At 38.0% G+C, this 22,061-nt stretch overlaps 1 protein-coding gene across 1 annotated transcript; it reads right to left on the reverse strand.

Annotated features, from left to right (window-relative positions):
• Positions 1-292: 292 nt before the first annotated feature.
• NOL11 (nucleolar protein 11) lies at positions 293-21,819 on the reverse strand. The gene is made up of 18 exons (XM_081027176.1): positions 19,662-21,819; positions 17,790-17,903; positions 17,610-17,666; positions 16,459-16,607; positions 14,484-14,541; positions 14,030-14,174; positions 11,866-12,054; positions 10,448-10,524; positions 9,168-9,291; positions 8,552-8,640; positions 7,916-7,990; positions 7,461-7,645; positions 7,189-7,314; positions 6,810-7,037; positions 6,307-6,385; positions 5,664-5,756; positions 2,570-2,677; positions 293-2,466 (listed from the first exon to the last, which is right to left on the reverse strand). The coding sequence occupies exons 1-18, from the start codon at positions 19,800-19,802 to the stop codon at positions 2,350-2,352; spliced, it is 2,154 nt and encodes a 717-aa protein (XP_080883302.1). The 5' UTR covers positions 19,803-21,819; the 3' UTR covers positions 293-2,349.
• Between the last annotated feature and the right edge of the window lie 242 nt (positions 21,820-22,061).

Genomic DNA, 22,061 nt, shown 5'->3' on the forward strand with positions numbered 1-22,061 from the left:
GATAGAGCGTTGAGCTCTCAACAAGGTTGCCGGTTCAATTCCCGCGTGGGATGGTGGGCTGTGCCCCCTGCGACTAAAGACTGAAAACGGTGACTGGACTTAGAGCTGAGCTGCGCCCTCCACAACTAGATTGAAAGACAACGACTACGAGCTGATGGGCCCTGGAGAAACCCACTGTCCCCCCCACCCAAAAAAAAGACTCTTGTCAATATATACGTACACAAAAAAATCTCTGTATGTCCTTATAAAATCCTTATTGAATTTCTGAATTTAGTGACTTAGGCAATGTAGAAACGATTTGCAATTAGTATTTAATAGTAATTAAAATTTTCTACTTACTTTGAGCATCAGTAATTTGCTTCCATAATATTTACAACCAAAATTATTAAACTTCACAATAAAGACTTTATAGGGACCCTATACAGAAAGGACCCTGTTCAAAGCGACAGAAGTTTGAGGGTCCAGGACTCCCCTTCTGGCCTCTCCCCACTCAAAGGCCTCTTGTTTGACCCCTGACCAGGCAAGTTGTTCCACCTTTGAAGCCATCTTGAAGCGCAATCCAATCAGGAGTCATGAAGAGCAAAATGTCAATGAACTGACTGCTACTGAATTTCAGTTGCTTATCTTGTTTTTGCTGAAACAAAAATTTGTCTTTTGATAAAAGAATTCTACATCAATTCTTGAGATTTGTCTCTTTACAGGTTCTTATAAATAAAATCATAAATAAGTCAGAATCAAAAAGTGTTAAAATCCTGAATAATCTCAACCCCATTAAAAATGGATCTTAAAATCATAAAGGATCCACTACTCTAAACCCGGAAGTTTTAAGAAAAAGCTTAGAGACTCACAAGTTTGTCTAGATTTTTGCAAGTAATTCTTAAATGGTTCAGTAAAAAAGATAAAAAGGAAAATACACCATGGAGACCCACATTTTTCATTTCTGCTGAGAAGCACTGTTATTACTTTTAATTTTTTGAGCAAAAGGTCTCATTATATAAAGTGAGCATGGAAGTTAATATATGCTATTTCTTTGGTATTTCTGGTTTTAATCTCGAGATTAAAGAGAGATTAAAAATGACTGAGGAGAACTTGTTTTGTTAACTGCCACTGTAACTAAAGTCTACATAGACTGCCTGACCTAAAATGAAGCCTTTCTCTAATGCAAATTAAGTTAAAAAAAATCAGGATTCTGTAAACATGGGCTGTAAAACCACACTTGAACTCATATTTATACACTACAATTTAGAGGAAATTAAAAAAACAACATTGTAACCCTTCAAGTTAAAATAGGTTTTAAAACAATTTACTCAACAGACTTTCATAGCTCAGAAATGTTTCAAGTTATTTTTGGGAAAGTTAATTCATCACCTGAAAGAATGATTTCACTTTTAACAAAAATAAATTTGAGGGTGGCCAGGTGGCTCAGCTGGTTAGAGCACAGTGCTGTTCATAACACCAATGTCGCCGGTTTGATTCCCACATGGGTCAGTGAGCTGCGCCCTCCACAACTAGACTGAAAAACAACTTGGAGCTGATGGGTCCTGGAAAAACACACTGTTCCCCAATACTCCCCAATAAAATAAATTTAAAATAAATACTTAAATTTGAATTTATCTTCAAGAAACAAAAGCATCCATTTCTTCTACATAAAACCTTTCATTTGTCCTACTAAATCCAAAGAGTTAGACCGAGAAATTCTATGGTCAATTAACCTTTTTAAAACTATTTTCAAAGGAGACTTTTTTTACTATTTAGTAATATGGTTTTATAACCTAAATTATCAACTAATCATAGAGGTTGTCTGAGAGATAATGTATAGAAAGAGGTATTGTTCAACCCCTGGGGATGTAAAAAATGGTGAGTGGAAGTAAGTAAAGAACAGGAGAAAATGGCAGAAGACAAGCACACGCCTGTACAGGGACCCCTCCCCGCTCTCCTTGTGGAATTGACCTCTACTGTCACCTGTGAGCTGAGACACCGCTGACTCGGATAAAACTACCTTCTTCCTAGAATTATCGTTTTAATGGTGATTTCTTTTATTAAAATATTCAAAACACATAGTAAGAAATTAGACTTTTATCAGTATCACAAATAAGTTTACTTAAAATTAGCTCTGTTACATATTTTTAAAAAGTTTCAGAACTTCTCCCCACCAATGTCCATAGAACAGGTTCACATGAAACCTGCAGTCTGACCTAGGAGCATCAGTAAGTGATGGTCCAGGTACTCTGACACATTCCTCGTCACTGAGAGACAGTCACAAACAAAACACATCTCTTGCCTGGATGAGTAAGAAGAATTCACATAAAAAGAGCTTCATAAAATGTCTATGAAGGAGAGTTGGTAATATCAGAAGAGTTCCAGCACTTCAATGGAATACAATTCTCTATTATTCTTTTCTTGATTTAATTTCTGTAGCTCACGAAAACTTACTTCAATCTTGTTGAGCTCCGAACAAATGCATATCTGAAGAAAAAAATTTCAGAATAACTTTTACTATAACTTCTACTATGAACAAGCTCTCAAATGATTACAAACAGAATGCAGTATGTATAGAATAATCACATACCTGAGATTTCACAAACTTGTAAAGACTTAACAGTAGCCGTTTTGCTTCTGGTATCATTACCACAACAGTGAAATTAGCATCTAGAAGTAGGCATATCCAGTCCATAATCTGAACATAAACAGGAAAAGAAAAGTTAATATTTTAAATTTGATTTTAGGTTAATTCATTTTACAAAGTCCATAATGATGTAAAACAGTTTATAAAAAATGTCAGTCTTCTTCTTTTTTTTTTTTAAAGAGATTAAGGAGAAAGTTTATTCAGAAAACTGCCCTGTAAGTCTTCTTTAAAAGTCTGAAAATTTTAGTTTAGAGATGAAGGAATTTCTGCTTGTTACTTTACAAGCATAACTGGGTATTTTTCATAGGATTAATCAGTAAAAGGAAAGCCAGCGTGATATTTAATCCAAGGGTAAGTTAGTACTTACTTTTTATTAAAAAAATTTTGGGGGGGCGGTTGGATGGCTCAGTTGGCTAGAGCCCGAACTCTGAACAACATGGTTGCCAGTTCGATTCCCACATGGGCCAGTGAGCTGCGCCCTCCACAACTAGACTGAAGACAACGAGCTGCCGCTGAGCCTCCAGAGGGGCGGCCAGATGGCTCAGTTGCTTAGAGCACAAGCTCTCAAACAACAAGGTTGCTGGTTCAATTCCCGCATGGGATGGTGGGCTGTGCCCCCTGCAGCTAAAGATTGAAAACGGCGACTGGACTTGGAGCTGAGCTGCGCCCTCCACAACTAGATTAAAGGACAACTACTTGGAGCTGATGGGCCCGGAGAAACACACTGTTCCCCATTTTTCCCCGATTTGGGGGGGGGGGGAAAGGAATTAAGAGAATGGAAGTGATTTTTTTTTTAAAAAAAATGTACTTTTGACAATTATTGGCAGTTATAAAATAAGAACTCACTCATCTATTCTGAAATATATGCTATGCCCCAAGAATAGGGTGTTGAGTATTATAGATACGTTACCCTCAACTACAATAAAATTATTACTATACATTCATTAAAGTATCCTACATAGTTCTACTTCAAATGGTGTAGTTAACATAAAATATCACTATCATGGGAAAGCATTAAGGAAACCGATTATCTATTTGGGGTGAGAGGGGAAAGTTGATCCCTATAAAACTCCTTACACCAAAATAAACTTCATATGTATCAGAGTTAAACACAGAATAGGAAACCACGAATATATGAGGGAAAAACAGAGTGGAAAGGGCATTATTTTATTTTATAGTGGGAAGAGCATTGAGCATGACACAACTATAAGGAAAAGATGAATTATTTTGATAGCATAAAAACCAAGAACTTATCTATGGCAAAAATTACACTAAAGAAAGTAAAAAGACAAGTGAGTGATAGGAAAAGTACTCAAAATGCACTTGATAAAAAAGGTTAATTTCATTAATGTACAAAGAATTTTTAAAAGTTTTTTGTGTTGTTGCTGAAACCAGGTATGAACCTGTAATTCTTTATAAGCCAAAAAAAAAAAAAGAGAAAGAAACAGAAAAATTGACAAAGAACCCAATTAGGCGTGAATATAAATAGACAAGAAAAGATGGTCCACCTCTCTTATTACCAAAGAAATGCAAATTAAAATAAAGCACCATTTGTTACCTATCTGATTGGCATGGAGCAAGGCTTCAGACCTTCGAGGCAGTATAACCTATTGTCACAATATTTTGGAAAAGTAACCCGGCATTTTGAAAACAAAAAATGCATGCCCCCTTTATCCAGCAATTTCACATTACGAGAATTTACCCAACAGGTGTTCCCTCATAAATATACAAGATCAGCTAGATAAAGATGCTCCCTGAAGGTTTACAATAGCAAAAACTGTAAACAACTTAACTGTCAATATATAGGGGAAAGAATGAGGGAATGAGGCAGATGTATGTATACTGGTTCAGAAAATGTCTAAAAATACAGTGTTGAGTGAATAAAACAATCTGCAAAATAGCATGCATACTATGATCTAATATGTGTTAGAAAGACAAGAGAAAGATAAGTTAGCACAAAGAAGGAAAATTTCTAGACATGAAAGAAACTCAGTACTGGTTATCTCTAAGAGGGACAAATGGGGTGGAGACACAAAGTTTTCTTTCTTCTCTCGGAACTTTCAGCTATAGAAACTAGTTAAAACTTTTTAAACTTATTTTTAAAAATGAAAATAGTCAAGTGTTTAAAATACGTAATTAGAATAACATTCTTAAACCACAGTATCTTTTTTAATGTTTCCACTGTTTCTCAAATAAATGCTGTATTTAAAGAGAGCCTACCATAAGATACTTTGAGAACATTTTTTTCATTCATCTTCATTCTTTTTTTTTTTCCCCTTTTTCCGCCTCCCCCACCCAAATCTGGTTCAAGCCAGTTGTTTCTCAGTCTAGTTGTGTATGACACAGCTCCCTGGCCCATGCTGGTGTTATGAGCTTTGCACTCCCCCTGGCTGAGGCAGTAGGTCGGCGGTCATCAGTCGGCGGCTCACAACAGCTAGCTCAGGGCAGCTCTCCCAGGCTGCCGGCTGCTCACGGGGGCTGCCGGCCACTCATGGAAGCACATAGCAGCCCATGCCGACCTGGGGTGGGGGGTGCTCACGACCTCCGGGGACTCATGGCAACTCAGCTCCAGGGAGTGCCGTTGTTCACAAACTTAGCTGTAGAGAGCGCAGCTCACTGGCCCGTGTGGGAATCGAATAGATAACATCGATGTTAGGAGCACAGTGCTCCTGCTCCAACCACCTGAGCCACTGGGCCGGCCCATTCTCTTATTTTTAAGAAATTATTAGGACACTTATCACCCTCTCTCAAAGAGGCTAAAAAAATTCTTAAAAAGAGTCACGATAAATAATCAGGAATTTAAGACAAATTTAAGTTCTTTAATATAGAATTATGACTTTAAAAATCTATCTACCAAATTGAGAGATCCACCCCACCTCCCACTCTAGTGGTTTGTGTATAGCATGAAGGAGGAAGTTCATCAGGATTAGGAGAAAGGAGAAATCAGTTACTGAAATCAAGATTGACACTATATATAATTTTTTTTTTTTGCAGATCTTTCCCAGCACCAAATAAAAGTAAAAAAACATTATCTTACCTGGTTCAGGGTTGGAGGGTGTATTCCAGGAAGAGTCATAGTAGCATTTTCGCTACACTTCAAATACAGGAAATACAAATAGTGGAGAAACAGCTAGACAAAAAAAAAAAAAAAAAAAAAAGGAAATTTATTACTTTGATAGAAAAATGTTCTCTCTACATAAATCTAACAAAGAGACTGGAAGGAATTTTAAGAGGCTACTGAATATAACTATCTGTGGACACAAAAATGAATAAAATGCAGTCCCTGCCATCAATGAGGAACTGATCTGGTTTGTGAGGGATAAGTGGGGAATTTATTCTGTTTGTAAACAGTAAGTAGAGTGCTTGCTTCGGCAGCACATACACTAAATAATAAGTAGAGACAAGAGACTTGTATTCCAGGCAATCCTTTTTAGTTTCTACTAATTTATAACTTAGATGGATTAACCTGGCCTTCAGGCTTGGCACCAGAAAAATGCCAAGGTCTACCAACCAGAAATCACTCTATTTCCTAGGCACAATTTTTCACCCCGAGGGCTGGAAAACCTCTTATTCACATGGAAAAACTTGATAACCTTTCGAATGCTCTAAAGGCTGGTTCGAGTTCATCAGCAAAATTTAAGCCAGAAATAAAATTCTATCGGATTTATAAAAATACTTACAGTGATATGTTGTGCTGGGATGTCTTTCAAGTGAGGCAGAAGAAATGTTTCACTATATGCTGAACGAAGAATTGCATTTCTACTTAGGAATAAAGGAATTAATTCAATAAATAAAGGATTTGTTACTGAAATTATGAGTAACTACCTTTCCTAATGATACATTTTTTAATTTACACAAAAGCTCTATTTTCCTAGAAGAGTTCTATCACTGAACATTTTCCTAATCACTAGAGATCATTCCAAATACTTCACTATTATAAATAAATAATTGGTACTTATTCAGAGTTCTAATTTTAGAATTGATAGAGCATCTACCTTAGTATAGTTTCTTACATAAGAAAACAGGTTTAAGTTGCTTAAATATTGAATGCAATCCATTTTCAAGCAGAAACTGGAAAAAAATACCCAACACCTTAAATTATCTAATGACTGCTTAGTTATTGTTTGGCATTTGACTACATCCCAGAAAGAGATAGTACAAGGGAAACTGTTTCAAAGGATACAGTAGAGCTGCTTTTTTTGGTATTACAGGGCACGAAGTGGTCTCTAGTGTGTCCTGAGACTTTTCACTTAACTCTTTATCACAGTTATCACAGTTGTCTTCTTCAGGATTGAAGCCATTTTGAAGAATTTCATTTTGCTCTTCCATGTGCTCATCTTGTACAGCATTACTGTAGACAGAAACTGAATCCATACTGACATCTGCTTTCTGAAGAATGTCATCACCAATGCTATCGAGTAAGTTGAAAGCAAGAAATTCTTATCACTATTTGAACTTACTGGAAAATTTTTCATTTTCTAAGTATTCCAAGTTTTAGAAATCGAATATTCTAATAGATAAAAAAGGCAGTGAAGGAAAAGGACCATCAGCTTCTAACTTACCTCAAGAAAATTTTTAAGCAAGCACAGGTGACTGCTTCAGGAATATCAGGGAACTGCTGCAGACAGAGCTGTAACATCTGTACATCTGTCTTTTCTAAGGCAACCTCCATTAAGCCAGGGCACAAGCTAAGAAAAAAAAGTATCATTTTTATATATTAAGAAAAACCTCCATTGCAAATAATTTACAAGCTTTTTCAGAGTATGAAAATTAGAACTGTAAAAAACAAGGTCAAAAGAGCTGTGTATGTAAAGTGTGATGTACAAACATTTACCTGTAAGAAAGCACATGCGTTTGGATAAGCTGCATCAGAGAGTTCCGGGGATAAAATGATGGTTCTGTTTTACATCTTCCCAGAAGTCCCATTACTATGTCTCCAATGACAGTATGAAAGTCAGGTGTCCGCTTAATAGCCAAAAATTTACGTAGTTCTACTTCAATGTGTTTTTCTGAATCTTTCTGAAAGGGCAGCAGTAAAGAATTCAATTGATACATTAATAAATGTTGCTCTGAACTTAAAAGTTCCTAGCTCAGTGTTTTCTTATCACTAACAGTATTCATGAATTCCTACAAAACTTGAGTTGACACTACAATTTGCTACACAAAGACAAACTGCAAAGAAAAACAAAACAATTCAAGGGTTTAGAAATCAAAATTTTTAAGATGCTAAATTACAAACATATTCAACTCAAAGTTGATTTTTCTGATTTCTAACATTTTAAAATTTACCTTTATGGTTGATAAAAGTTGTTTGGATGCTGGAACCTCTGGCTGTACACTTGTTTCACTTTTTCTTCTCCTTAACTAGAATTAAGCAAATTGATTACGATCTCAAAACAATAGAAAGGTTCCACTATACATTTAGAAGAGTATGAAATTTCCCAGAGACAAGCACACTTATGCTCTAATCCAGGGGTGTCCAAACTGCGGCCCACGGGCCAACTGCGGCTCGAAATCCATTGTTAATTGGCCCGCAGCAAATTCCAAAAATATATTTAGTTTACTTAAATAAACCAGGTGAGGCAATTTTAAGTTAAATATTTTTAATATTTTTAAGGTTTTTCTATTTTCTTAAACACAGAATAAAATCTTTATACTCAGGAAGGTATTATTACTCATATAATTATGATTGGTCTGTGTTCACACCTGGACATCACACACATACACACCTGTAAGAATTAACTACTAGACTACATGTGTCGTTTTTGGATACAGGATGTTGGGTTACTGAGTTCAAGATTTAAACTGCCCTGACATTAAGATCAAAGCTATAAAAGTCATACAGATATGAATCATTAGAATAATTTAGCCTTCTTCTATTTTTTAGCATTTGCACTACTTTCCCATTTCCACTACCAAACTTACAATTCTCTTTGATGGCTCTGAGTTCTGGGATCCAAGTCCATGTCCCTGAGAGGTTTCCCAGTTTACAAAATGAGACACAGAATGAGTGCCTACGAAAACACAAAATACACAATTTCTAGAATTCTTTGACCAACTGGTACTTACCCAACCAAACAATCAAAGAACAACAAAAAACAACTAGTCATGCACAATTCAAGAGAGGCTTTAAGAGGCTTTAAACAGGCTTTAAAGTCTGTTTAATTCTACTGATAACTCAGATCAGTAAGTCATAATACAGTAAAAGGCTATGCTCTCAGCAACATGAAGCCAACAGATGAGACCACTGGTAAATCAGGGAGGGTAGAGGCATTAATAATGTTGTCTGGGGGACTCCCCCATTGCCCCTGAAGTCAGAACACTGGTTTAAGACACAGTGTAGCTCTTCGGTCAGCAACAGTAGCTGCAATCTGCACTATTCCCAAGGTAGATACCTGACTCAAGGAAACTTCAATAACCAGTAGCAAATGTCAACATTAAGAACAGGCTCTGTAAATTTAATGGTTGTAGAAATCTGCATATCAAACTGGAAGTTATTAAAACGGTTTATATTAATAAAACAAACTGGTAATTTTCCTACCTGGATCTTGACTATGCTTGAGTTTTCCAAGAGCACCTGCTAATGATGATACTTCACACTTGTATGGAATCACAGTTAGAAATTTTCCATGTAGCATAAACAAATTTTCCCCATAATACCAGAGCTACAAAACAAGTTATCAAAAATATAAGTATTTTTATTCTAAGGTCTGATCCAACAAAGCCTTATAACTTATAACAATAAATTACGGTGTGAGCAATCTTAATATAACAACAAAAAAGAACACGACACAGTTAAGCAAATTTTCAGAATAATCGCATATGTACAACTTATTAATTGGGTAGCTTTACATAGTTCTTATTTTTGCCCGCATATGAATGAAACATAATTTAAAGAAAACTCTCGACTCATGAAAATCTGATCAATACATACATTTTAAAATAATTCTTTAAAATTAATATTGTCACTATTACCCGTCTATTAACATGATAATTAAATTACCAAGGCTATTGTAACATGGACAAACTGTTACGATGTACTAAATAAAAAGGGCAAAATTTAACACTGTTCCTATCTTATGATTTCCAATGATAAAACTGTAAAAATAAAAGTTATATGAACAAAAACTTAAGGGAATATGGAAATTAAAACTAAGTGTTAAAGCAGTGGAAATGTGAGTGATCAATTTTGTTAAATTATTTGTTTAAATATAAATTAGAATTAAATTGTATGCTGAAAAATCAAGTCTCCTTATCCTCTAATTACAATGATCAGGAAATTCCTATTATCTTGATTTACATATTTATATATGAATATTCATTCACTAAACAACCAATACTTATTGAGCAGCTTTGCTAGACACTGAAGATACAATGGAGAACTAAGACAGACCTCTTCTGCCTCAGAAAGTCCAGTCTAGTCTGCTTAAATATTAATTCTTTAAATATGCTTATGTAATTCCATGATAATGCTTAATACATAACCTAAAAGACGAATTTATTAAGAAAACTAACAGCCCTGGAGTATAGTTGAAAATACAAAAGTAAGAAGACCAAACCAAAGAGAAGCTAAAACCGAGCTGTTTAATTAACTAATGTTCTCCCCTGATCTAAAACTACCTAATCTTTTGAAAGTGACAAACATAAGGAAACTATTAAAACAACCACCAAATTAATCTTTCAGGTAAAAACCATTTCTTAGCTTATTTTAATTAAAAACTGCCAAAATATTTAGAACCAAAGAGGCATCCTCACTTACAGTATATTTATTAGGCACAAAAATAACTAAATTTGAAACAATCCCCAAGAGGAAAAACTTACTTGACCACTGGTCCCTTGTGGTAATTCTTTTGATATCTGTAGTGTTTGAAATTTTGTGTTCCATATGGAAAGGCATTCTATAAAAGAAGACATGTAAGTTCAGAAAAATCCCAAGTATAAATAAATATATGATGCCCTCTGTGGGGGCATTGCAGAAAGCCACAAACACACAAGTCTTGCTTTATTAAATATAAAAATGAGCAATGACAACAGTGATTGCCACAGAAATTCAAAGGAATTAGATCTTATGACAAGAAGAAATGGACAGTATGGGGGCAGGGCACATGTGGGATATCTGGGTACCTTCTCAATTTTGCTGTGAACCATAAAGTGCTCTAAAAAAAAGTCTTAATAATAATAATCTGATATGGAAAGATCTCTATCTCAGTTAAGGTAAAACTCAGCGGTTATTGGATTTCTTTGCTGGATAGAGCAGGAACCAGAACGAGGAAGGATAGGAGTTGAGAGAGAAGCACAACATGGCAAGGTGGGTAAGAGCCAGGACTTAAAGAGAGGTGGGGTACACGGCATAATAGTCAACCTGCTTGGGTTGAAGCCCAGCTCACTACTTAGATATCTAACACCTCAGTTTCTTGATTTGTAAAACAGAGATGATAATAACTATACTTTGTCTCAGGCTTGTTGGAAAAGTAAATTACATAAATAAGATACTTAAGTAAAATGCCTGGCACATATAGCTATGCTATCACTAGTAGTTCCTATAAGTAAGAGAAACATAACAAAATATACAGGTAAGGGCAGGCATATCCAGTTTGCAGCCAATGGGGGGTGAAGCAGAGGGTTCTTGCTCTGAAGTTGGGAGGAGACTGGAAAAGGTGGAGGGGGTCTATAGACTGTGGGGAGAACTGAATGCTAAACAACAGATTCTGAATTTTATGGTGTAGACTGGAAGACCCCAATCTTGCACTAGCCAGAAACAACTGTGTTGTGTATGTGGAGGGGTGTTTGGGGGTGAGGAGGTAAGGTGATGATGAGAATCCTGCTCTGAAGTCACAGAGACAAAAAAGCATACCAGTAGTCCCCAAATTTCAAGCTGTCCAAGCCCAGTGGATTTCCATTCTATGGAAATGTCACCAAGCCACAAATTTAATCCTCTAGAGCAAGGCTTACCAATGTATCAAGTGCCTAGGGGTTGGCATGGATATCTGCAGTTTTTATTTCTTTAAGACATTAGTCATGAAGAAGGTAGTGATACAAGGAAATGTTTTAGGACGGACCAATGCAAGATGAAATCTAAGACCTATTTATGAAAAACTAGGCAGCTAAAAAATAATTTATATATCATGATAAAGAGAATGAATTAGAACGGTAATAAATAAAGCAGAAAAAAAGAGAATGAAAGGTACACTTTGAAAGAAAAATCCAAAGCACTTCTTAATTGATGGGCTTTCAGTCACCCTTAGAAGCTGGTAGCGGTGGTCCCAGGACTGCTATGTGATCTTGATCCAGGATGGTGAGCGCAACACCATTTCGAGTGTTTCCACACACGACAGTCTTGAGCACCAGAGATCTAACTACCTTCTGACTTTTTCCTGGGTCACTCGGATGTATTGGTATCAAGGTTTCATATATACATCCATCAGAGCCTGTTGAAAACAAGTGTTGTGCATTATTGGATAAAAGACAGTTGTCTGTTATAGTTAAAATACATGCACTAGGTTGTTTATAAGATTTTACCAATCCGATATAAGATCCAATGAGAAAAATTAACAAATGTAACAATCACATCACTCTAAGCTTTCTTTCACTTAAATGATATACTATAAACTTAAAATTGAGGGAATATTAATAAAAATCTCAGTAAGAAATGTTGTAATAGCCAAGAAATAAAAACTGTAAATACCTGTAATAAAATATGAGAAGGGACTGTCAGAAATACAATCTAGTCAGTGAAAGGATGTATCTCTCATTAGAAATTAATGAACGCTCTGGTCTATACATTAGTTTTTGTTATTCCATCACCCCGAAAACCATATGAAATTGCTGGGTTTTTTTGGTAGATAAATTGAATTTTAGCAATTCCATACAATTCTAGCTATGTTACAGGAAGACTTTGTGACCCTTTGGTTCAGAATCCCTTACTTCAATGTTAAATAAGCAAATATAACTTGCAAACTATTTAATAAATATGTCCTATAGGTTAAATTTTAAGAAAACGAGTCCTTCTTAAGCAAAGGCATTAAGTAGATTCCACTGATCTAGATATGATGAATGATGGGAACATTTTTCTTAATAGCCGTTGCATACATGTGCACATTGAAAAATTTCACAAGTTTTTATTATGATACTGTGGAAATGTTTCCTAAATATTGCTCTTGTTTAGTCCTCCCTTAACTTTCAAAACTTCAAAAGAAGCCATAAAGGGTAGGTGAAAGTGGATACCACAAAAGCATTTTTTTTCCCTAGGCGCAAGAGTGGGGTTATATTTATTTATTTATTTATTTATTTATGGATTTGTTTATTGATTGATTTTATTGGGGGAGGGGAACAAGACTTTATTGGGGAACAGTGTGTACTTCCAGGACTTTTTTTCTCCAAGTCAAGTTGTTGTCCTTTCAATCTTAGTTGTGGAGGGTGCCATTCAGCTTCAAGTTGTTGTCCTTTCAGTCTTAGTTGTGGGGGGCACAGCTCAGCTCCAGGTCCAGTTGCTGTTGCTAGTTGCAAGGGGCGCAGCCCACCATCCTTTGCGGGAGTCAAACCAGCAAACTTGTGGTTGAGAGGACGAGCTCCAACCAACTGAGCCATCTGGGAGCTCAGTGGCAGCTCAGCTCAAGGTGCCGTGTTCAATCTTAGTTGCAGAGGGCAGAGCCCACACTCCCCGGGACTCGAGGAGTTGAACCGGCAACCTTGTGGTTGAGAGTCCACTGGCCTATGTGGGAATCAAACTGGCAGCCTTTGGAGTTAGGAGCATGGAGCTCCAACCACCTGAGCCACCGGGCTGGCCCCGAGTGGGGTTATATTTTAGACCATTACAGAGGTAAACTCCAAGGCATTAAAAGAAAAAATCTGTAAAATAATGGCTGGCATAGGCCAAGAGTGCTTCGTTAGCCTCCTTTTGCCCACCTGTCTCAGTCACGGTTCAAAGATGGGCACACTAAATCTTAAGGTTGGAAAAGAGAAATGGAGGGACCATTCAGTACTAACCTTAGGTATTTTATAGTTCATTATTAGGTTGGTGCAAAAGTAATTAAGGTTTTTGCAACTAACCTTTTAAACCGCAATTACTTTTGCACCAACCTAATACGATATGAAAGAATCTGACCTTAACATGTTAAAGATAAAAGGTGATTCTTGTCCTTTTTTATTGGTAGTATATTATTATCTATTGTTTATGATAAATTTTAACACATAAGAGTTATCTGCAGAGAACCACTGACTTAATGCATGATCAGATATGGCAAAGTACGAAAAGCAAAGGCATAAATGCTGGTTAAGGAAGCATGCAAAGGGAACTGCCACAAAAGAGAACTGCAAAAACCTCAGACTCTGACTCAAAGGAAAACACTATCCTGTAATATTCCTCTATTTACAACTGCTGAAAGCTTAAAGTAAAATACTTACTCAATAACATCAAAGAGATAAATTTCCGATCGACAGACGCAGTAAAACTCTGTATAACCGATTTTTCTTCTTGTCCAAGTAACAGTGTGTATTTGCTTAAGATACGTGAGTTAAACATTTGTACATAAGCAAAGTAATTTCCATGCTGCAAAAAAAGGTTATTTTATTTTAAAAATATTCTCATTTCAACCAACTATATTTAAATGTTAAAACCAGTTGTTGCCCCATTCTAATTACTTCAATGGGTACTTAAAAACCTCTTGTCCAATTTAAAATGTTATAAAATATTTAAGTGAGACACAGAAATATAAGTAGTAGGCTTTTTAGTATTTAAAAGATACAAAATAAAAAAATCTTCTGGGAGGAAATACTAATGTCCAATTTTAGTTTTAAAAACAATATATGTGATTTTAAAATGTCACAGACCATGGGCCAGGAATGAGCTATCACTTACTTTTTCAGTAATGAAGATTAAAACAGGATGTCTAAATACCATGAAAAACTTTGTCCACCTAAAAAAAAAAAAAAAAAAACAACATGCGAAATCACCAACTGAAACATAAAATCAATCTAAAATTAAGAGAATATCTTTTATGAAATATTTTGAGAGCCAGAGTCATCAGAGAACACTTAATTCAGTGTTCCAAAATCTCTACCACGCGGAGTAGGCCTTTCTCTGTCAAATGCATCTCTGGATTAAATGGAAGCTGTTGAACTCCCCAGTTTTAAAGACAATAATGTGAACTGTAAAGTTTCCAAGGGAGAGTGGGGTGTGACAGTAAGCAGTATTTCCCAAACTTGTTTGATGACCCCTGCATTTTTTCAGTCAGTTGTAGGACTAGTGTTCCAAGGGAAACATTAGGATCTCAACTGCCTTCTTCCAGTGACAGAGGCACTGAGGCACAGGAGGGTAAAGGTCTTGTAACTAAGGCGGCATATCCAGTTTTGGGCAATGTGGCTACTGGAATCCAGATGCTCTGCTGATATAAAGATTTCCTCTAAACACAGCTGCTCACACTTTAGAGGCATTCAATAGGGAAGTCCAAGATATAACTGGTCATTGTCCACATTGTTCACTTACTAAGTACAAGTCTTTGCTTTGACTTTCAGAAATTTAGTTTGATTCAGGGGAACCTAGAGAGGCAGCAAGTTAACTGAACAGGAAATGTGATAACATGGGGATTGGAGAAAAGTGCAATCATGAAAATTTTCTTGTTGGGTGAGTCATTTTCTCAATTTTATTATAGGATCTGGCTAGAAAAGCAGAGGGCTCAAAGCACTACTATCATTTCACTAACAACAAGGGGTACATTTCTTCTGGGAGAAGGGTTTCAACCTTGGCAGTCAGGGCAATATGACAGAAACAAAGATTGTGATGTGGGATTATCCACTTCATCTTGAAATAACTGACTATCCAGTTCTCTATCACTCATATGACCCCTATAGCTTCCTCAATCATCTATCAGCTTAGAGGCTCTGGAGGAGAGGGGGGAGACGTTATTTTGGCTGTCTTATAAAAGGTTTTTCATTAGGCTACTTTTATTATGTTTATAACCAAAACACTTTTAAAAAAAATGGTATCTCGTCTACTTTTCAGAAATTCCCATCCCACTATTTATAACATCGATTCTCCTTCCAAATGACAGTATGACAAATTCAGTTTTTTGAAAAAGTGCAACTTTTGTGAAGAACTTGACACACATTTATGTTACTAGTCACCCTAGAGAGAAGCAAAAATCAGAGCTGCTTAAGACCCTGAAACATACCCTGACCCCTGCCTCTCCAGAAGGTAACGTGCATGAAACCTCTTTGGAACCGTGCATTGGAACCTCTTAATGCTATGCATTTCCACTACGTTGGATAACGTCTATTAGGTATCAAAAGGTTTTCCTCCAGACCCTGCAGACACAGGAACACCGAGTTCTGATTTTCTCATATCCTATTCCCGAGCCCAGACCTCATTCCTCTTCCTTTCAAGCCCAGTTCGGGCTCTTTTAAGAAATAGCAAAAAGAGTTCTTTTAATAAAAGCCAGCACTCCTTTGTCCCCGAACATAGTTGGGAAAGGGTTTTGAAGCCTCAGCTGGTTGAGACACAGTAGTGGCGATCCACGCTTGCTGGTCCCCTCACCCACTCCATCCTGAGTCTGGCGCTGTAGCCCAGAGCAAGCGCGTACTCGGGGCTCTCCTGTACTGTGTGGAGCGCCCTTGCCTGGTTACAGTCCCCATGAAGGGGTGGAATGCCGCAGTGCATGCCAGGACCACCGCTGGGAGAAGGTGGGGCCCGTCAGGACCGGCGGTTCCCGCTGGCGCGGATGGGGGTTAGACCAAAATACTTTTTAACAAAGCGAAAAATATTATTACAAAAAAATAAAAGAGGCAGAGTACATTTTTATGTTGTTAAAAATTCACTTACGAATATTGGAACTTACTTGATCACTTCTTCATCAGAGATAACAGTTTCAATTTTCTGCTGGGGCTCTGCAAGTAAGGCCTCTAAACCACGCACGGCACCTTCCTTGAATAACACCAAGGGTTCTGTCCCTTGTATTGAATGTATCCTATATACCTCAGCTGACAACTACAAGAACATAACAATATTTTAATTTTTATTCTGAAACAATTGCGACCTAATAGGACACTTATAGAAGGCTTACTTTTAAGGACTGATTTGTTTTCATTTTGATTCAGTTCTGTTTTATAACTATGTATGGTTCCAAAGTCAAATCTACAACATAAAATACACACAGAAATCTAACTTTTGCTCCTATTGTGTCTACCCTGTCCCCTCTGCTCCCCCTTAAGTAATCATTTTTATTCATTTTTGGTTTATCCTTCCAATGTGAATACTGGAGGTTAGGCTACAACCAACACTGGAGGTGGGGAGACATACAAATAAAGCCACTAATGCAGTTTTAAGAGATTCTGGTGCTAGGTAAAGACTGATGCCATAATTATAACTATAGCCTGCAAGCTCAAGAAAAGAAGTTAACTCCATTGTATAAAATTCAGGAACGTGTTACTTCAAAATACATGAAAAGACTGAAGCCAGAAAACAGCAGTTAAGTTTCAAGGATCCTGACAACAACTGTCATTATATGTGAATCAGCACTTGTGAGCCGCTTCTAAAATGTGCCAATGATATTTAATTGGACACTTAGAACTGGAAGGAACTTTCTAGATCACCCTAGCTTGAGATCCTCATTTCATAAGAAAAAATTAATACTTTTAAGGTCATTAGTATAAAGGCATAGTTAAGTCACAGTTCTATTTTAATGTATTATGTGCCACTCTAAAATGTAAAATGCATGAAATTTGCAGGGGCTATTTTACCTATTTTAAGAAAGACACATGAAGTTCTCAGAAACATACCACAAACATCTAAACTCATGGAAATAACTACAAAGTTATCATTTAGGAATTATTCAAATCCTTAATCTCATTGGATAACGAAGTTTATATTAACATATTAACTCATGAACTGAGAAATGTTACCAGATGCATTAAGATAAACCTACTATAATACAAATTATTTCATTTCACTAATAAGCGAATAAATATGCGGGAAAATCCAAAGACTTACTGTAGCTTTAAATACTTTATCCAGGTTTACATCTTCATTATTCCATAATCTCAAAACCTTAAATTAAAACATAAAAGTCAAAAAATTATTCCAATTTTCATTTACATATAATAAAAACGAAGTTAACGAATCAACATTTTATTGTGTTGTATATATTATTATATAAGTTTTAAAACTCACCTTATTATCATGTACAACGATATACTCTCCGGTTTGAAAGTTGCACACAGCTGGACATGTTATAATTTGACCTTGTTTCACTGACCAGCTCCCCAAGGGTTTCTGATCAGAAACCTAATAAAATTAAGATAACATACAGTATTCAAAAAAGTTAATTTCTGACATTTAAGCAATTAAATTTACAATCAAAAAAGAAATCATACAATGATAGCATTCAACAAATTTCCTAAATTAAAAAAATAAGTAGTCACAAAAAGACAAATACTATATGATTTCACTTAAGACGGGGTAGAATGGTGGCTGCTAGAATCTGGGGGAATAGGGAATTACTGTTTAACAGGCACAAAGTTTCAGTTTTGCAATGAAAAGCGTTTTGGAGATGGATGGTGATGATGACTGCCCAACAACGTGAATGTACTTATTAATAATATCCTGAACTGTGCACTTTAAAAAGATGATTAAGATAGTAAATTATATGTTATGTGTATTTTACCACAATTAGAAATAAAAAAAAAAACTTTAAAAAAGTAGTCAAAATGAAAAATATGGGCCGGCCCAGTGGCTCAGGTGGTTAGAGCTCCATGCTCCTAACTCCGAAGGCTGCCGTTTCCATTCCCACATGGACCAGTGGGCTCTCAACCACAAGGTTGCCAGTTCGATTCCTTGACTCCCACAAGGGATGGTGGGCTGCACCCCCGGCAACTAGCAATGGCAACTGGACCTGGGGCTGAACTGTGCCCTCCACAACTAAGACTGAAAGGACAACTTGACTTAGAAAAAAGTCCTGGAAGTACACACTGTTCCCCAATGAAGTCCTGTTCCCCTTCCCCAATAGAAAAGAAACAACAAAAAAAGAAAAATATAACTAAGTTCCTAATTATTTTTTAAAAAGGTAAATCAACAAAACTTTGCTAAAAAACAGGAGTACATTTTAAAAATTGATTACACTATGCCTTTGAACAGGGGCATGCGAAATTAAGTAGGAATAGCTGGGATCATGCCAATTGCAATCAGATACTGTATTCCCATATAAGAATTGCAAAATTTTAAGTCCATTCCACAGGTAAAAAACCAACTTATTATCAGAAGAGTCAAGACAAGCCAACAGTATAGGGAATTGTCTGCAACTTGTTCCCAAGACTTCAAAGTACACAGCTAACTTCTTAAAGACACGGAAAACTGTGTTCAGCAGCCCAGAACATAATTTCTACACGACTACTAAAAGCAAAGCTGCTCGAAAGGGGCGTTAGGATGAAAGGGGCGGGGCGTTAGGGTGAAAGGGGCGGGGCGTTAGGATGAAGAGGCGGGGCGTTAGGGTGAAAGGGGCGGGGCGTATAGATTCACCCGGACTGGACTCCCAAGATTTACAGGTGTAGTTGGTAACAAAGAGATTATTCGTAAACAAGATTCCCATGAAGATATCAAGAAAGCAAAAACAAAAACAAAAACCTACATTTTTCCTCTAGGGAAGAAGTATATGGACACAAGGCTAAACCAGTTCCCACCATGTCATCCTCTCCCGCCCAACCAATCTCCCTTCCATCCCTTCTGTGCGCAGCTGGGGTGACAGAGACCCCAGGAGGGGATCTTAGCAAGGCCACCTCCAGGAAATCCGAAGCAGAAGCACACGTTTCCTTTCGGAGTCTAACCCACGTGCACGTAGATGCTCCGCCGCCTCCAACTCGGAAATATGCCTCTGTCTCCAGGAAAACAACCAAGTCAGATTCTAGACTTCATTCCGCGTTCCTGAGAGGCCAGACCAGCTTTCAGCTGAGCCCGCTCGACGATCTTTTTCTGAAGCTCAGAGAAACCCAAGGCTCCGGCTCTGAACTCAGCAATGAGCGAGAGGGCAGCGGGGGCGTTCGCCCTCACCTTATAGAGGATGACGGTTCGGCCGCTGTCCGTTACTAAAAACTGGTCTGTTTTGTCGCTCTGCTCCACGCCCAGGAGGCCGTCAGGCCCGGCACCCAAGGGTACCGCAGACAACGTGAATTCCTCCTCCAGGGCTGCCATCTTGGGCAAACCTACCGACGGCCGCGCATCCCTCCCGGCAGGCTTCGCGCCGTCTCTCTCGCGATAACTACCGGTACGCGTCCCACTGGACGGGAACTTGCCGAAAGAGAAACCTCCACACCCTGCGACTTCTGGCGGCCAGAGCGGGTGCACGGGGCTGTGTTCGCGGTCGGGTGGGGGGGGCCTGGAATTTGCGTCTTGACTCCACCTCCCAGGCCACGCCTCAGCGAGTCCCGGATGTACTCCTCTTAACGGGTAGGCGTGAGTCGGGCAAAGTCTTACTTGCTTGGGAATCTTAGCCGCTGTGTCTTATTCAACTGCGGACTTCAGAAGCTGAAGGGTGGGCTTAGCAGATAACCGAATATAAATTAGGGTTTTTTTTTGTTTGTTTGTTTGATTTTTGCTTTAAGCGAACTCTAGGAATTCCTACCACGACCTCATGGAACAATGTGCCAAAGACAAACTATCTCTCCAGATAAATTCTTAATAACGTGCTGTACCGAAATGGAATGCCTCATCCTCCTGCTTCTCAGAACCCGCCACAGAGGTCCAGTCTCTGCGACCTTCGGGGCCGGCCAAGTTCTCTCGCTCTCCCCTTGTTCTCTGAGCACTATGGGGAAGTCCCTAGCTTACGGGAAATTCAAATCTCTCTAATGAAGAAGGTTACATTGGAAGGTCCCCGGGACAATTTTGGGCAAGACATTATTTCTGGGAGAGTTCTAATGAACACGGCTGATTAAATCATGTTTTAAAAAATCTAAATCAAAAGATGAATTGTGGGGCCAGCCCAGTGGCTCAGGTGGTTACAGCTCCGTGCTCCTAACTCCGAAGGCTGCGGGTTCGATTCCCACGTGGGCCAGTGGGCTCTCAACCACAAGGCTGCCAGTTCCATTCCTTGAGTCCCGCAAGGGATGGTGGGCTGCACCCCCTACAACTAAGAATGAACATGACACCTTGAGCTGAGTGGCCGCTGAGCTCCCAGATGGCTCAGTTGGTTGGAGCACGTCCTCTCAACCACAAGGTTGCCGGTTCGACTCCCCCATGGGCCAGTGGGCTCTCAACCACAAGGTTGCCAGTTCAATTCCTCGAGTCCCGCAAGGGATGGTGGGCTCCGACACTTGCAACTAAGATTGAACACGGCACCTTGAGCTGAGCTGTTCCTGAGCTCCCAGATGGCTCAGTTGGTTGGAGCAGTTCCTCTCAACCACAAGGTTGCCAGTTTCGACTCCCGCAAGGGATGGTGGGCTGCGCCCCCTGCAACTAGCAATGGCAACTGGACCTGGAGCTGAGCTGCGCCCTCCACAACTAAGACTGAAAGGACAACAACTTGACTTGGAAAAAAGTCCTGGAAAGAGTCCTGTTCCCCTTCCCCAATAAAATCTTAAAAAAAACAACAAAAAAACCCCCTACATTGTGCATGTGCTTAGAAACCATCTAAATAGGCAGTTACTAAACAAACATGTACCATGTGTTAAATCCCAGGCCAAAATGCCTCTACGTCAGTTTAGATTAAGCGTCCACAGGGATTACCTGTGTTTCCTCATGGCCACAACATCAAAACACTGGAGAAAGGAGGATATTCAGCAATTGTGAAGGAATCAGATACCGTGAATTCTTAATAAGGCTAACAGGCCTTTTATTTTTCAAAGTGACCAAGGAATTTGAATTTGTGGTCCCTTTGTTAGTTGTAAAAGAAATACGGTGAGAGTCTGCCTAGACATCTTGGTGTCTTCCTTCTCCCAACACAGTTAACCACCTTCTCTACAGTCCTAAACCTTGTTTGGTGCATATTGCCCATTTTTCGGTTCCCAGCCTAGACTTCTCCTCCAGGAAGTCTTCCCTGACTCTCTGAGACTGGATAAATGTCTGAAACAGGGCACCAGTGTTTTTGTAATATCCAGTACTTGGGATGGCCTAGTTACTCATATATCTCCCCCATTATGTTTATTTCTTTAAAGGAACTGTGGATTTATCACTGGTATCTGGCATAGTGCTTCTACCATAAAAATCTGGGACTTATAAACAGTGAAAGCTTACTCATAATATGTGTTGAATTTGTGCTTTCCCTCTTCTTCAACTTGAAGACTTTAAAATAGGGGTTCTCAAACTTTGTGATTTCAAGATTCCTTTACACTCTTAAAATTTTTTAAGGACCACAAAGAGCTTTTGTTTATATGGGTTATAGCTATAGATATTTACTGTATTAGAAATTAAAACCGAGGAATTAAAATATGTATTTATTCATTTAAAAATAATAAA

Source organism: Rhinolophus hipposideros (assembly GCF_964194185.1).
Source record: "Rhinolophus hipposideros genome assembly, chromosome: 20".
Classification (NCBI taxonomy): Eukaryota; Metazoa; Chordata; class Mammalia; order Chiroptera; family Rhinolophidae; genus Rhinolophus; species Rhinolophus hipposideros.